Here is a 16806-nt window from a genome sequence, read left to right as displayed (position 1 = left end):
AAACAGCAAAGAGTCTAAACAACACCGGAGGGAAACAAAGGTATAAATGCTTAAGCTGGAACCAAGCCATTCCCAGTGCTATACACGTCATATGGTTAGTTGCTCAGTTGTGTTCGACTCTTTGCGACCCCATAGACTATAGCCCACTGGGCTCCTCTGTCTGTGGCGATTCTCCAGGCAAGAATACTAGAGTGGGTTGCCGTGACCTCCTTCAGGGAATAAATGCCGTAAGGGTAATAAACAGCCACCTACCCGGTGATGGACTGGGAATGTTGTGTGCCGATGTGGCACGAGGGTATGTGCAGAGCTTCAAATGAACAGGACTGAATTTTACCTGGCATGAAATTCATGAAATTTCATATTCAATGTTTGTCAGCTACAATACCAATTTATATAGGAATCTTAAGTCAAATCCTGACCTCTAAAATGCAAGTTTCTGTAGAATAAAAATAGTCTGTGATTCAGTCAATAAAAACGAAACACCAAACCTTACAAAAATAGACATTTATTAACAAGTTATAAAATTCAAAGTCCTTGCTTTCAAACGGAGTTTTTAAAAATATAAGGCTTTCTTTTGCAAGCAGAAGTCAAAATAGTTTTATACTTTTAATTTCATGGCTGCAATCACCATCTGTGATTTAAAGTAAAATAACTTTAAACACAATACTGGAAGGGTTTATTTATTCAAAAAGTTACACCAAGCTTTGCTGTGACTTCTTATGAAGAGGAAACTTGAAACATCTCTCTTCATGCTCCTGTGTCTCCTATACTTTTAGACATTTCAAGTTTAGTGTTACCTCAGTTTGAGGTATTTCTCTGAGAAACAATGAGCCCCTCAGAGGAAGGATCTTCCCTGACTAGGGCTTGTGGGCCCAGGGCCGCCCAGGCCCACTGTAACCCTGGCCTCTCTGCTTCTTATGTGTCAGTCACCTAAAGGAAGCCAACATTTCCTATCAGAACAGCGGGTCGACACGCACAGCCTGCGTCTCACAGGCCTTCCATGGAAACCCCCGACTCAACCCGACTCCTGGAACTTGGAGCCAGAGGTGCCAGCCGCAGGGGTCAGGGGTCGGGGACCGTGGCTGCAATGTCCCTGCAGAGCCGGACGATGGCCTCCTCCTCGCCCCCTCCCGAGTCCTCTGCGGCGTCGAGGACCATCCGGACGTGGCTCAGGAGGGTGTCTGGCCGCTGGGCCCCCAGCCAGATGTCCTTAATGTACAGAGACACCAGGAACGCGGCGGTGGCTGAGAAAGGGACAACGAGGCTGTTAGGAGCAAGTCGGCCAGCTGGGAACGAGCCGCCCACCCCACGCACGGTGACCCGGGGCTCGCTCGGCCCCAGGTGGCAGCCTGCGGTGAGCGTGCAGATTCGTTAGTCCTGCCTGTACTTAACTGCTGGGTTCACCTTTCCTGTTCGTTTTAACACTGCTCTTTCCTCACGTGATGACGGTGTGGTGAATGTAAGCCTCTTCCTTGATGCTGACCCACCCAGGCCAAGAACCACAACTGAAGTTTGCGAGGGGTGGCCTGCGGGCCCTGGGTACAGGCGAGAAGGATTGCAGGCCAGGGGAGACAGCAGGGCCCACCTGCGACCTGGTGAGCTCACCTGCTGGGCTGTGGCCCCGCCCAGTCCCCACCCCCCTCCACCCCACCCTGAAGGGCCTACCCTCCTGGACAGCGGAGGAGCGCCCTGCACATGCGCACAGCCTCCCGGCTGTCCTCCTACCGTCTTTGCCATTGCCTCATCCATGCAGGCACACCTTTATCCTGTGCTAGGTCGCTCAGTAGTGTCCGACTCTTTGCAACCCCATGGACTGTCACCCCCGGGGCTCCTCTGTCTGTAGGGATTCCCCAGGCGAGAATGCTGGGGCGGGTTGCCCTGCCCACCTCCAGGGGATGCTCCCCACTCAGGGATTGAACCTGCATCTCTCACGTCGCCAGCACTGGCAGGCAGGGTCTTCACCGCTAACACCGCTGGGGAAGCCCCCACACCTTTATCAAGCACCCACTAAACGCCACGCAGATGGACTACAACTTCGGTGCCTGTATGAGCACGTGCGTGTGCTTGTGACCACGAGGTGCAACCTAATTCTCTGCGTGAATGGTAACAGCAGAGAGTTACAAAGCCACGCAGCGTCCCCAGGGGTACACAAGGCCATTGGAGGGCTTCTCCACTGTTTCCCCATCGATCAAGGTCTCACCTGAAGGCAGAGGCGGGGCCTCCCTTTCCCCCACAACACTCAGGACCCAGGAACTGACTCTCTGTGCTCCACAGACCCGTGCTGAGGACCATCCTCCCCCAAGGCTTCACTGACAGTGCCCTTAGGCTGTGAGAATGGGAAGTGCTCTTGGCCCCAAGCCCACCCCGCGCGGTCTGCAGCCCCCCACGTTACCTCGTGTTTCTGCATCCTCCTTGGCGTCCAGGGAGGAGAGGTGGATGGCCTCGAGCACCGGCTGGAGGGGGCTCCCTGCGGCGCCCCGGGCCACCACCAGTTGCAGCAGGACGGTGTTGAAGAGGCCGGCCAAGCGGTCCTCCGGCCCCGCAGGCTCCGTGGCGTTGCAGAACCGACTGTACAGATGGAACAGGCCGCTCATCACTGCGCCGTCGCGGAGGAGCTCAGCCACCACCGCTGGTCGTGGCAGGACGTGGCTCTTGAGCCAGCCAAGGAAACCCGCTGCGTCCGCCCGGCCAAGCGGGCTCCCGGCTGCGGAGCGCAGCACCCAGCCGGCCACCAGGGAGGCGACAGCACCCACGGGGCCCGGGTCTTCGCCGGGGAACTCGGGCCCCCAGTGGGTCAGGATGGACCTCAGGAGGCCCCTGCACACCTCCAGGGTGGACGCCGGCAGCTCGGAGTTGGCCGCCTCCTCCGCCTCGCCGGGTCTCCGCTTCCGGGCCCGCGGGCCTTTGGCTCGGGCTGGCGCGACAGGCTTGTTCTTCTCCTTGAGCATCTCTGTTACCCGCACACAGAGAGGAAAAGAGAAAAGGCACGAGACTGCTGTTTCCCCCTTCTCTGTCCCCACAGAGATGCAGAGGGTGGGGCATCCATGCAGGGGAGGGCACAGCTCAGAGCTGGGTTCCCACAAGATGCACGCGGCCTGGAGCTCGGGCAGGGCTCAGTGTTTCCCTATGTCGTCATCACCGCTATTGTAACAGCTGAGCACCCGGGAGCGGCAGAGCCAGGGCCCCATCTCCCTTGCGCGATATGAAGAGGCACAGGCCCTGTCTCTAAGCCGGCAGCTGTGGACATGCTGCTAGGAGGTGGGGAGGGCAGCAAGCACTCCTGGGAGTGAGAGATGAGACAGAACCACGCGGCCGACACTCACTCAGCAGCTCCCGGACTTGGCACTTCTCCGCGGCGGCCCTCAGGTCCTCCTGGAGCCGGACGTCTCTCTCCACGAGGCTCCACTTGTGCAGGAGCACGAGGACATCCCGGGTGGACAGCACCGTGGCATTCACGGTCAGACGGTTCATGGCCTTGAAGGTCTGCAGCACTGTGGCCCGGTACCTCAGGACCGAGTCAAGTGCCCCGAAGAAGCCAGTCAGCTGGGTGGAAGCCAAGGTGGGCCTGTGGGGGTAGTCCATTACCCCAGGCTGGGCGAGAGCCGCCTCTTCGCCTGCAGCCCAGGACCTGGGCAGCGGGGCAGCAGACAAGCCACAGACCCAAGGTGCTGACAGTCCACCCACAGCTCAGGCAGCCTTTTCCAACAGACCAGGGCATGGAGCCCAGCACCTCCCTAGGGGAGGTAGACAGGGGACCAGGGTCCGACCTCCACCCTGGAGGCACAGAAAGTTCTCTGGAAACTGGAAGAGGGTCAGGGTGCCAGCTGCCCCGCTAACAACTCCAGGACCACTGGATCCTCTCCAACTCAGGAACTAAAGGCCAAGAAAAGCCCTAGGATAGCACAACCGATGGCCAAGCCTGAAAGAGGCCACTGAAGGACATATATTCCTCCAAATTCTAAGGAATTTAAAATTCAAAACTGTCTGCTCTAACCATTTTCACATTTATTGATACAATTGTTATTCTGAATTACAACCAGTTCTCAGAGACCAATGTGTCTTTGGTGGTGGTTTGGTCTCAAGGTCGTGTCCGATTCTTTGTGACCCCCATGGACTGTAGCCTGCCAGGCTCCTCTGTCCATGGAATTTCCCAGGAAAGAATGCTAGAGTGGGCTGCCACGCATCTTTGGACAACTCCAAAATAAAGACCCTGATGCTGTGAAAGATTGAAGGCAGGACAAGAGGATGAGATGGTCGGATGGCATCACTGACTCAACAGACATGAGTTTGAGTAAACTCTGGGAGTTGGTGATGGACAGGGAGGCCTGGCTTGCTGCAGTCCATGGGGTCGCAAAGAGTCAGACACGACTGAGAGACTGAACTGAACTGAAAATAAGAAACATGGCTACCCAGCATGGATTCAACAGCTGATTTCAGAACAACAAACGAAATGCCCTATTCTTTATCAAGGTTTTCACTCTGAGACGACAATCCATTCGCTATCCATCATCTGGTTTCAATCAGCACACTTCTGTTCCCATATCAGAAATGAGGACATGGTGTATTTTCTCTAACACAGTAGAATCTGACAAGCACTGAATTCTCCTGAGGAAACCAAGCATGTAATTCCAAGGGGTTTTTCCAGGAAATTCTTGGCTGAAAGGGAGCCTGTGCAGGCTAATACAGGTAGAGGTGAGTTTGGGAATAGCTTAACTTTCTTAGGTTTAAAATCACAGAAAACATGCTCATCATTTTGAGTGCTTGAATCCAAATATCCAGGTAGATGGTTTGCCTGCTAAAAATGATCTGGCATGACAGGCTGCAGGTTTTCTGAGTGTGTTAAGTACTCATGGTCTGGAAAAGAACCTCAAAAGCCTAACTGTTAAAGAGGAGCAGGGGAAATGCGTGTCCTGACATCCACAAGGACCACAGCCCCGGCCCAGAGCCCGCCTGTGGATCCGGGACCAAGGGGCGGGGTTCACCTCAGGTGCTTCGTGAGCACAAGGAGAACGTAGAAGAATTCGTCCACCAGGTGCAGCGCCAGCAGCTTCGGGGGCTCCTGGGCCCCAGACTTGCAGGGAGGCTGTGCCCCGGCCTCCACTTCTCTGGTGCCCAGTGTGGTCACCCACAGCGTGTGCAGCAGGGAGATGAGGCTGGAGAGCAGCTCGGTCTCCAGAAACCTGAAGCCAAACATGGGGAGAGTCAGCTCTCTGTCACACCCTCTCCTGGAGGGGTGGGTGGGAACCAGGGCGGAGACAGTGATGGTGGTGGCCACCCCAAGGGGCCGGCTTCTCCCCTAGCCCCCAACCCTTTTATGTGTTCTCTCAGCCACTGCAGCCCCCGACAGGCACAGCACCTAAGGAAAGACAGGGTGTCTGCTACAAAACACAGCTCCATCCCAGGGCGAGGCCACAACCCTCTTTTCTCATCAGAAACTTTCTGGTGAAAGAAACTTTCTCACCAACCCTCTTTCTCCCCTCAGTCCCATCTAAGACATACTCCAGAGCCTCTGTGGCACGGAAGGGAAAGCCTCCCTGCCCATGAGAACAACCCACTCTAAAGAACAGAGGTAACAGCCAGGAGCAGACAATCAGCCAGTGCGGCCTTCAGAGAGAAAACACTACTTTCTTTAGGAGAAAAAATTTTACATTCTTTTAAAAAATGCACAAAAGAAGAAAGAAAAAAAAAAAGGGGGGGAGGGGGCAAAGAGCCTGGATATTCCCAGAATTATTATCACAGACACCTGTCTGAAGGAAAGATTCCCACCATTAAGGGGCTGTCTGCTGAGACAAGAGTCTTCCTCTTTTCACACAGCCTCGAAGGTAATCAAAACGCATCACGTTACGGACTGAACTGTGTGCCCTTCCTCCCCGCCCCACCATTTACAGGTTGAAGCCCCACCATTCACAGGTTGAAGCCCCACCATTCACAGGTTGAAGCCCCACCATTCACAGATAGAAGCCCCAACCCCTGCTGTGACTGTATTTGGAGGTGAGGCCTTTGGGAGATCATTAGGTTTAGATGAGGTAGTGAGGATGGAGCTCTATGACTGGATTAGCACCCTGTAAGAAGCTTAGGAGGGATTCGGGGCAGGAGGAGAAGGGGACAACAGAGAATGAGATGGCTGGATGGCATCACCGACTCGATGGACATGAGTTTGAGTGAACTCCGGGAGTTGGTGATGAACAGGGAGGCCTAGCGTGCTGTAATTCATGGGGTCGCGGAGAGTCAGACACGACTGAGCGACTGAACTGAACTGAAGAAGCTTGTGGCTCGGCTGGTAAAGAATTCGCCTGCGATGCAGGAGACCTGGGTTGGGAAGATTCTCTGGAAAAGGGAAAGGCTACCCACTCCAGTATTCTGGCCTTGAGAATTAATGAACTGTGTTGGTGATGGACAGGGAGGCCTGGCGTGCTGTGATTCATGGGGTCGCGGAGAGTCGGACACGACTGAGCGACTGAACTGAACTGAACTGATAGTCCATTGGGTCACAAAGAGTCGGACAGGGCTGCGCGACTTTCACTGTCACGCAGAAGAAGCAGAAGAGACCAGAGCGCTCTCGTTCTCTCTCCCTGCCAGGACACGGTCGGCAGTGCGGACACCGGGAAGAGCGCTCCCACCAAGGCCGACCACGCCGGCCCTCGGGAGGTGAGAAAACGAATCCGTGTCGTTTGAGCTACCCAGTGACAGCAGCCCTAGCCACAAGACAAGATACCCACGCCAGCCCTTGATGTGGCTCCGGTACGGGCCCTTAGCAGGGCACCTCGACACTGGGTGAGAGTGGAGTGCTGAACCCACATCACCGCATGAGCAAGCGCTCCTGAAACCCGAGGCTCCCCGTTTCTGCCTCAGGGAGGGCAGCGGCCTCGAAACCTCGGAGAGAACCCCACTCCCCGAGAGCAGCCTGGGCCGCACAGGAGAGACAGAAAAGTGGTGTAGAGGACGCTGTTTTGGGGAACACGGATTCTCCTGGACTCTCCCAGCTGACACTGGAGCTGCAGGAGCTACCATGATCTCATGGTCTCCCCTCACTACCCTTTGCATGATGCCCAGCACGCATACATGCATTCTGCTATACCCGCCCCGTGCCCAGCGTGCATGCGGTGCCCCACCCCGCCCCACCCCTGCCCCGATGCCCAGTGCGCATGCACTTTCCCCCCCTCCATGCCCAGCGCGCATGCGGTGCCCCACCCCGCCCCACCCCACGCCCCGATGCCCAGTGCGCATGCACTTTCCCCCCCGCCTCCATGCCCAGCGCGCATGCGGTGCCCCACCCCGCCCCACGCCCCGATGCCCAGTGCGCATGCACTTCCCCCCCTCCATGCCCAGCGCGCATGCGGTGCCCCGCCCCGCCCCACCCCACGCCCCGATGCCCAGTGCGCATGCACTTCCCCCCATGCCCAGCATGCATGCGTGCTCTCCCCCACGCCCAGCATGCATGTGCTCGCTCTTCCTAATGCCCATGCACTCCCCTGCCCCACCCCATGGCCAGCACGCATGCGCGCTCTCCCCCAATGCCCAGTGTGCACGTGGCCCCCCCCGCCCCATGCCCAGCACACTTTCGTGCTCTCCCCCTCGCCCCAAGCGCATGCGCTCCCCCAACCCCATTCCCCAGCACGCATGCGTGCTCTACCCCACGCCCAGCACGCATGAGCACTGCCCCCGCGCCATGCCCAGTGTGCATGCGCTCCTCCGCCCCACTCCCGCCCAACCTGTCTTCCCAGGACACAAGGTGCTTACTTGCTCTCCAGGATGTTTAGGACCCACGTCAGGAGGCTGTAGTCTCGCAGCATCTCATAGGCAGACCTGGCATCCCGGGCGGCATTCTGCAGAATCTCCAGAATCCAGTTCTGTCAACCCCAAGCAAAAAGTCATTGGTCTTCCGTGGGAATAACCTGACTTATCCAAACCAGGGAAGGCCTTAAAAAAACAGAACGGTGTGTCCCCACTACACAGGCGGTCGCTGCACGTGACATCTGCCAGGTCTGTGAGAATGGTGGCCGTGGGGGACCACCCGCCCCACCGTAACAGCCAGAGGACACAGACGGCTGCAGGGAGAGCGCCAGCCTGGGGACACCCACCCGCTAATCCATCACACGGGGAGACGTGGCGCAGAAACCACACGGCCCCGTATCCCGGCAGCCTGAGCCGGGACAGTGAAGACTCATTGCTAGTCCAGCCATGAACTGCTGGCGGCTCATTTCATCGTCTCCATTTTACCATGTGGAGAGGACAGCGAGATGGGACTCTCGCTGGAACTGTTAACGGGGTGCTTCCCCCCCCACACGTACTTTTTATTGGCAAACCACATGGCATATGGGAATCTTAGTTCCTTGACCAGGGATTGAACCCATGCCCCCTGCAGTGGAAGCAGGAAGTCCTAACCACTGGAGCACCACGGAAGTCCCTAATTGGGTGCATTAGAGTTCTCACATGCCATAAAAACTAGAAATCTACCGTACTCAAATTCTGCTTATACAGACTCACTCCTCTTTACCCACATTTTAGGTGATGCCAGAGACAGACACTGATCAAGCGAGAAACTCATCAAAGGCCCCACAGGCCTTTCCTAGTTAACGTTTCACTCCACACGATTTCTTGCTCCAGAGACAGAACTCACGTGCGGACTCCCTGTCAGCTGTGAGGCAGGCGGTTTCAAAGCCCGACTCCTTTCCCAGCCAAGGTCCAACGACCTGCAGTTTCTGTGTGTTATGTGACACGCTGGCGGCTCACGCGTGTCTGGAAGCACCTCAGTCGTGTGTGGGGTGACGTGTTTCAGAGCTCTCGGCCGCCCAGAGCCTCCTGGTTCCTCACTACCTGCCTCCCTCCCCGCCGGCCCTGGACCCAGGTCGGGGCCGGGAAGCTAATGTTGAAGCAGGCAGTCAGGTGAGGGTCCAGGGGGCGGGCCTTGCAGGTGGTGGAACCCCGAGCGAAGGCCCCCCAGCCCTCAGCCCCTGGGGCACCTACCTGGGCCACCTCGTCACACAGCGGGCTGCTGAAGAAGGACAGGACGATGTGGAGGACGCCCCGCCTGGCGCACAGCTCGAAGCAGTGCTTGTCCCGCATTCCCTGGCAGAGGAGCCCCAACACCCACTCCCGCTCCGTCTTCTGCTGTAAAGCCCCGCAAACAAGAGACCGTCATTAAATACGTGAAGGCTCTTTTCTTTCTCTTCCAGCACCACTATTTTCAAGGGGTGGTGAAGACTGCAGCATGGTAGCCCCCGATCCTCCGTTTCTGGGTCTGTTATTAAAAACCCTCCCTCTCTCCTCTGATTCCATTTGTCTGGGTTAGGAATAAAGGTCAGGTCACATTTACATGCTCAACTGTGCTCAGTATAGCGTTAGTTGCTCAGTTGTGTCCGACTCTTTGCGACCCCATGGACTGTAGCCCACCAGACTCCTCTGTCCATGGGATTGTCCAGGCAAGAATACTAGAGTGGATTGCCATTCCCTTCTCCAGAGGCTCTTCCCGACCCAGGGATCGAACCCTGGTCTCCTGCACTGCAGGAGAACTCTACCATTTGAGCCACAGGGAAGACCTCAACTGTGCTCATGTATTCCGTAAAAGCACATCAACAGTCAACCCTGTGATTCGCCCAGAGAATAACCGTGAGGAGGCTGTGACTCGAGGCCTCTGGAGTCTGTGAGGTCTGAGAGGTCACCCGAGAATCACAGTGTGGACTGGGAAGAGTTTTCACAGGCAGGCCTGCCTGCCCCCCACCCGACCCCCACACTCCATCCCAGCCTGTGCTCTGCAGCCGACAAGTCTCCACAGGGACGCACTGGTGCGGTGGCTGAGCATCCCACTCAGGAGACTGGGGGCCCCGCGGACCTCAGGGCAGGGTGCTACCTCAAAGTCCGAGCTGTAGAAGAACTGGTAGAAGCCTGGAACTTTGCTCATGTTCAGGTACTCGTGGGACAGCAGGAACCTGTTGATCTTCATGTACATATGCTCCTCTGTGAACCCAAGCAGACTGTCACTCAAAGGGAAAGTGAAGTCACTCGGTCATGTCTGACTCTTTGCGACCCCATGGACTGTAAGCCCACCAGGCTCCTCTGTCCATGGGATTTTCCAGGCAAGAACCCACTGGAGTGGGTTGCCATTTCCTTCTCCAGGGGATCTTTCCAACCCAGGGATCGAACCCAGGTCTCCTGCATTGTAGGGAGACGCTTTACCATCTGAGCCACCAGGGAAGCCCGACTGTCACTCAGGATGGTGCCAAAAGGACACCCCATGACAGGTGGAGTCGGGGAGTGGGGTCCTGCGGGGGCGGGGATCAGACAGAAATCCGTGCCCCCACGGGCCTTTCTAATTCTCATCCAGCTGATCAGTTCTCAAGAATTAAAATGCAGTAAGACACCTTAGGTGTACATGGCTCAGGAACCACTTGGGGATGTCCAATCCTTTGCTGATGCCACTCCCTCCGAGGCATCAGCCTAAGCTTCAGTCAGCTGGTGGGCAGAGTGCGGCTGCCACATGGAAGACAGCACAGGGCGAATACCAGCTCATCAGCCCCCCACTGAGGGAGCTTCCACAGCAAAGGAGCTTCCACAGCAACAGGGGCTCAGACCTGCCCTGGGTCACTTGGCTCTGGGGTGCGATAGGGCTGACACCTCCTCCCCTGGTCTCACCCTTGGACCATCGCCTCCTATTTATCCAAAGCACCTGCAGCCTCACAGTCCATCCAAGACCGCTTCCCTGAGCCCTGGCACCAACATGAGGTCTGATGTGGGACAGCTCACCTTGGGGGGCACAGACTGGATGGGAGGCCAAGACTATTCCTCGTGACCTCGGCTAGGATATTTTCTCTGAAGAGCCTGTTTCTTTAGAGTCTAAATGGCTAATTATGTTCTTCCCTCCCATAATTTCTAAGATTAAAAAAAAAAGGTAATAAAAATGATACAGGAGCAGATGAAAATCTGATCTGAATTCCAACAGCAACTTGACGGCAGACTAATTGCCAGGCCTTGGACAAACTATCTGGGATCCTGGGTGGCGCTAGTGGTAAAGAACCCACCTGCCGATGCAGGAGACCTAAGAGATGTGGGTTCTATCCCTGGGTCAGGAAGATGCCCTGGAGGAGGAAATGGAAACCCACTCCAGTATTCTTGCCTGGAGAATCCCATGGTCAGAGGAGCCTGGCGGGCTACAGTCCATAGGGTCGCAAAGGGACAGACATGACTGAAGCGACTTAGCAGGCGTGCACAGACAAGCTACTTAACCTTGGGGTTAACCTTCAGCTGGAAAGGTTGTTTCCTCGTCTGAAAACAATCACGTTACCTGCAGGGCCCTGTGGTCCCTAACGGCATCAACATTCTGTAACTTTTCACTAGTGACAAAAAGAAAAGGTCCCATGATAGACTGACTCGTGCTCAGACCACCCCGACAGTGGGCGGCTGTGAGGACCAAGCGGAGCCATGTTCTGCACCCTGGTGATGCGGGCACAGGGACCCACAGGCCGCTTGTTGTCTCACCGGTGAGCTACACTGACACCTGAGCTCAGAGCATGGCTGCCAGCACCGCTGGGGCCTCTGTGTCAGGCCCCCTCCAGGTGCGCACAGGCACATCTGTGACTCCCTCAACAGGCCCTCTGGTGGAGCTGTGATGTGCCTTCACTGCAGCTTTACGCGCCTGCAGGCAGATAGGAACACACACTTGTCCCCCACCACACTCACACACACTCTCCTGCACCGTGCACTTATGACCCTCACACACACGCTGTGAATCGGTTATGCTAGTGGGCTTAATACCACCAAGTGGGCTCGCTCAGCCTCAGAATTTCCACCTCGCCCTGACCTGATTCTAGCAGTGGTACCTGGCTTCAAAATCTGCAAGGCTGCCTTGGCAATGAAGAGAGTCAGGGTGAAGGTGAGTCTCATGTTCTTGGTTCGGATCCCGTTCCGGACCACGTCCAACAGGTACAGTACCTTAAAAGCAGGAAAAAGGGTGGGGTCGGGGGTAGAATTTGCAGAACAGCTGTGACCAGCCTTCTCTCGTGCAGCCTAATCCATGGCTTTGCAGGGTGGCCCGCTCCTCACATCCAGGGGCTCACACCGCCCCCCTCCCCACCACCACCTCAGGGCACAGCTTCTGAGGCTCTGTGTATGCTGGGTGACAGCTGCTGTAACCTGAGTTCAGATCAAGGAACCAGTCGACAGAAATGAGAACTGCTCTGCCCTCCATGACACAGGAAGAGTTCTTTTAAGGGGAGACCTCTCTCTACCACCCAGGGCTGAGGACCCAAGATGACTTCTGGCACCATCCCCTGCCCCGCCAGGAGGAGACAAGACTTCGGTTCTGTATCAGAGTCTCTGGGCAACGCCTCAGGAAATCTTCCCACCAGGCCCCCTCAGGCCTGCTCACCTGGGGCTGCTCCCGGAAGCGCGCCCCCTCCAGCTGCGAGTAGTAGGCCGCCAGCACTGCGTAGGCCGCAGCGCGCATCTGTGGGTCGTAGCTGCTGAGGGCCGCGACAGTCAGGCCCAGAGCATTTGAATCCACGAATTTTCTACAATCCACCACAAATTCTGAGGGAGATAAAACACAGTGTTAACTACACACACACACAATGATTCCATGACACGCGTGCAACACGGAGAGTTCCATTTCCTTTTGCATTTTACCATCATCAGCAACATGTGTGCATGCCAGACACAGAAATGCAAGTTCCCCCCACCCCGCTCCCTCAGGTTCTGCTGTGGCTGTCTAAAAGACTGTCTCCCTCCTGTGGCAACAATCACATGTCTTCAGTCTCTGAGACACTTGTAAATCCCAACGAGCACTCCTTCATCACTTCTCACAAATACCTGAGAAGTCAGAGAACATCAGAGATGTTCAGAGGTGTCAGAGGTGACATCAGGACCCACCACTGAGGTCCCAGCATGAAGAAGCCTGAGGGGACATAACTGGGAGGGGGCGGGTAGGGGGAAGGGACTCAGCAGGAAAAGCCAGCGTAGTCAGTCGGATGAGTGATCTTGGAATGTACTATCAATAAAAGATAAACCAAAAAATATATATATACCACTGATAATATTTTCTACAAGTCAAACTCTTTTTTCTTTTCTCTCACCAAAGTTTAAGACTAAAAAGATAATGTCCACAATTTAAACAAAAAAAAAGGCTAAAAATAAATCAAGAAGAATGATAATAGCTACTTTTCCTTAGTCCAAACAGTATACAGATATACAACGGTCCTTAAACGGGTAGCTATCCAAAAGTGTAGGAACCACAAGGTGGAGGGCCTGTGGACATTCCTGCAGTCTCTGCCTTGGGGGACAGGGCTGAGAGGGGCTCAGTCACGCCAGCGACAGGGGCCCGCGCATCACGCGAGCTCTCTTCCTCCTCAGAAGCAGCAGGAGCTCCTGGAAGCTGCTTACACGCGGGTCCTCTCCCCTTTCTCAGCTCTCACACCATATCGCAGAAGGACCAGCACTTCCACTTCCAGCCAGGAGAGAGACTGGAAAGAGACTCATCTGTCCAACTGAGAAAACAACTGTAGGCATGAACTAGGGATTTTCAAGACACTGGACGTGGCGCAACAGAGGACAGTGATGCCTGAGACGGGAGACCAGGTGACCCTCCGATCGTTCCAGCTCACACCTGGAGAGTTCCCAGGCCATGCATGGGGGCAAACCGAGGCAGAGCCCGGGCAGCTCGGAGTTGAGGACACAGAGCTGGGGGGAGGAGGCCTAGTGGCCAGAGTTCACGAGGCCGAGCCCGAGCCCAAGAGAAGAGCGCTCCACTGAGAGGGCGCCCGTCAGCAAGAGCACGTGAGCAAGCCACCCCAGGCTGGGGGAGAACCACCCAGGGGGTGAGCAGAGCCAGCCCCAGGCTCCCACCTGCCAGGGCCAAGTCCCCACAGCACCCAGGAACAGGGCAGAGGGCTCAGGGCATGTCACCTCACTTGTGCAGCAAAGGTCCTTCCAGACTAAAGGTTGCTCTGGTCCCACTCTACAGAGCTTATATATAAGCAACACTGGAAAGGATCAAACCATTTCTAAGAAAATTGAATGTGTACTAGAACAAAGCTGAACAACATCACAAGAATACCCAGCCCCAAAGAAGGTAAAACTCACAGTGCCTGGCTTCCAATAAAAATTGCCAGACAGTCAAACAAGCAGGAACATGGCCCATTATGAAAAGAAGAACTTATATTTGGAAATGACTTGTAATTGACACAGATAACAGAATTAGTAGACAGACATTTATAAAGTTAGCAGCACTGAATCCTACATGCTCGGGAAACTAGAGGATGGACTCCCTGGTGGTTCAGTGGTAAAGACTCTGCCTGTCAATGCAGGAGGTGCAGGTTTAATCCCTGGTCTGGGAAAATCCCACCTGCCTTGGAGCAGCTAAGTCTGTGGGCCACAGCGATGGAGCCTGTGCTCTGGAGCCCGGGGCCACAACTACCGAGCCTGCACGCCACAACTACCCAGCACAGCTAAAAATAAACAAGTAAATAAAAAGAGGCTAGAGGAGAGACCTGGAAGATAAGAAAATCCTAATCAAGCTTCTAGAGATGAAAATTTTAAATTTCTGAAATGAAAAATGCACTGGATGAACTGCTGACAATGTAAACTGTGCAGTCACTAAGAAGAACAGAATGGAGGTTTCTTTAAAAAATTAAAACTAGAGCTAACATATGATTCAGTAATCCCACCCCTGGGCAATATCTGGAGACAGCCTTAATCGGAAAAGATACATGCACCCCAATGTTCACTGCAGCACTACTCACAGTAACTAAGACATGGAAGCACCTAAACGCCCATCAACAGAGGAACGCATAAAGAAGATGCGGGGCATTTATACAACGGAATATTACTCAGCCGTAAAAAACAAAATGCCACTTGCAGCAACATGGAGACAAACTTAGAGATTATCATACTAACTGAAGTAAGCCCAAGAGAGAGAGAGAAAAAACATGATGTTGCCTATATGTGGAATCTTTAAAAAAAAATGAACTTCTTTATGGTAACCAAAGGACCAGGGAGGAGAAATAAATTAGGAGTATGGAATTAACATACATGCACTACTATGTAAGAGGGAAAAAAGGCCTACCTTATAGCCCAAAGAACTATGCTCAATATTTTATAATAACCTATAAGGGAAAAGAATAGATACATTTTTGTATAACTGAATCATTTTGAGGTATACCTGAAGCTAACAGAACATTGTAAATTAACTATACTTCAACAAAACAAACAAAAAAAGAAAAATGTAGTAGAGATCAGAAGATTAGACACTGCAGAAAAAAAGATCTGTGAACTTGAAGACACAACAGAATTTAACCAAACTGAAACACAGGGAAACACAGAGAGAAAAAAGAATTCTAAAAACATGAGCATCTGTGGGACAATTTCAAGCAGGCTAATACATGTGGAAGTGGAGTCCCTGAAAATGAAGAAATAATGGCCAAAACTATTCCAAATTTGAAAAACTACAAACCTACAGGGCCAAGACAGTCACTGAACACCCCAAACACACGCACACACAAATAAAATTATACCCAAGTTTATCATAATCAAAATGCTTGAAACCAGTGATTAAAAAATCTTAAAAGTGGTCGCAAAACACAGAGAGGAGCAAAGATAAGAATGGCAGCAGATTTCCTGTTAGAAACAATGCAATCTAGAATCAAGGAGTCAACGTCTTTAACATACAATAAAAAAAAAAACTTCCGACCTAGAACTTCATACCCCATGAAAATCTTTCAGAAGTTAAGACATTTTAAAAGCTCAAAGAATGGATCACCAACAGCCATGAACTTCAAGAATTCTTAAAAGAAGTGTTTTGGGAAGAAGGAAAATGATAGAAGACGGAAATCTGGATCTACAGAAAAGAATGAAGAGAACAAGAAATGATGACCATGGGGTAAACATAGAATCTTTAGATCCCTCTGAAAGGTAACTGACAGTGTGAGACAGGAAAAACCACATACTGTGCGATCTTTAACATACGGACGGGACACTTATGAAACTCACAGCATGAAAGCTAGGAGGGGAGACAGATACTATTGAAAGGTGCTTCTACTATCCATGAAGTGGTATAATGTCACTTGAAGGTAAACCACAATAAAGGGAATATGTATAAACCCTAAAGCAACCAACACACACACGTACATACACTCACAAGCACACAAACGAATTACTAAAAGTCAATAAATAAAGTGGAATCAGATCAATAATCAACATTAAATGGTATATACATCCCAATTAAAAAGCATTACTTCATGGCAAATAGATGGGGAAGAAAATGGAAACAGTGACAGACTATTTCTTGGGCTCCGAAATCACTGTGAATGGTGACTCAGCCAGGAAATTAAAAGACGTGACTGAGGCTGCATAACAGTGACACGGTCAGGCAGGACGAGAAGACGAAGCCCAGTGTCCGCTGTCTGTAAGAAACCACGTTTAATCTCAAGACGCAGACTCTAAGTAAAAGGATGCAGCGGCGGCCGTTTTGAAATGTACAGAAACATCAAATCATCATGTTACGCACCAGGAACTAATAATGCTGTAGGTCAACTGTAGTTGAAAAACAACAAACAAACCGACCCAGCGGAAAAGAGATCATATTGGTATCCCCCAGACGCAAGGGACCGGAGGAGGGAAAAGTAAGAAGAAGTCAAAACATACAGACTCCCAATTATAAAATAAGTGAGAACTAGGATTATGATGTACAGCACAATACATGTAATTAGTGCTATCGTGTGCTACATGCGAAAGTCGCCAAGAGTGCAAATGCTGACCATTCAGCACAAGGAAGACAGCTTTTAACATTCCTTTAATTTTACTGTATATGAGTTGTTA

At 53.1% G+C, this 16806-nt stretch overlaps 1 protein-coding gene across 3 annotated transcripts in view; it reads right to left on the bottom strand.

The window, feature by feature from the left end:
* Positions 1 to 490: 490 nt before the first annotated feature.
* Positions 491 to 16806, bottom strand: part of URB1 (URB1 ribosome biogenesis factor) — a 77489-nt gene continuing 61173 nt past the window's right edge. Inside the window, exons 31-40 of one of the 3 annotated variants that reach the window (XM_088835839.1) lie at positions 12365 to 12525; positions 11817 to 11928; positions 9851 to 9957; positions 8968 to 9111; positions 7741 to 7850; positions 4983 to 5180; positions 3324 to 3565; positions 2826 to 2950; positions 2393 to 2568; positions 1060 to 1244 (exon numbers count right to left, since the gene is read on the bottom strand). In XM_088835839.1, coding sequence (XP_088691965.1) covers positions 1211 to 1244; positions 2393 to 2568; positions 2826 to 2950; positions 3324 to 3565; positions 4983 to 5180; positions 7741 to 7850; positions 8968 to 9111; positions 9851 to 9957; positions 11817 to 11928; positions 12365 to 12525 — 1409 coding nt within the window. In that variant the 3' untranslated portion in view covers positions 1060 to 1210. Of the gene's footprint in view, positions 1245 to 2392; positions 2951 to 3323; positions 3566 to 4982; positions 5181 to 7740; positions 7851 to 8967; positions 9112 to 9850; positions 9958 to 11816; positions 11929 to 12364; positions 12526 to 16806 lie in introns of all 3 variants that reach the window. The other 2 variants (XM_088835832.1, XM_088835834.1) reach the window with 2 other exon arrangements.

The sequence above is a fragment of the Moschus berezovskii genome, chromosome 1 (assembly GCF_049115385.1).
Source record: "Moschus berezovskii isolate FMDL1 chromosome 1, NW_MosBer_1.0, whole genome shotgun sequence".
NCBI classification, from domain to species: domain Eukaryota; kingdom Metazoa; phylum Chordata; class Mammalia; order Artiodactyla; family Moschidae; genus Moschus; species Moschus berezovskii.
This window is presented reverse-complemented; position numbering and strand designations above follow the sequence as displayed.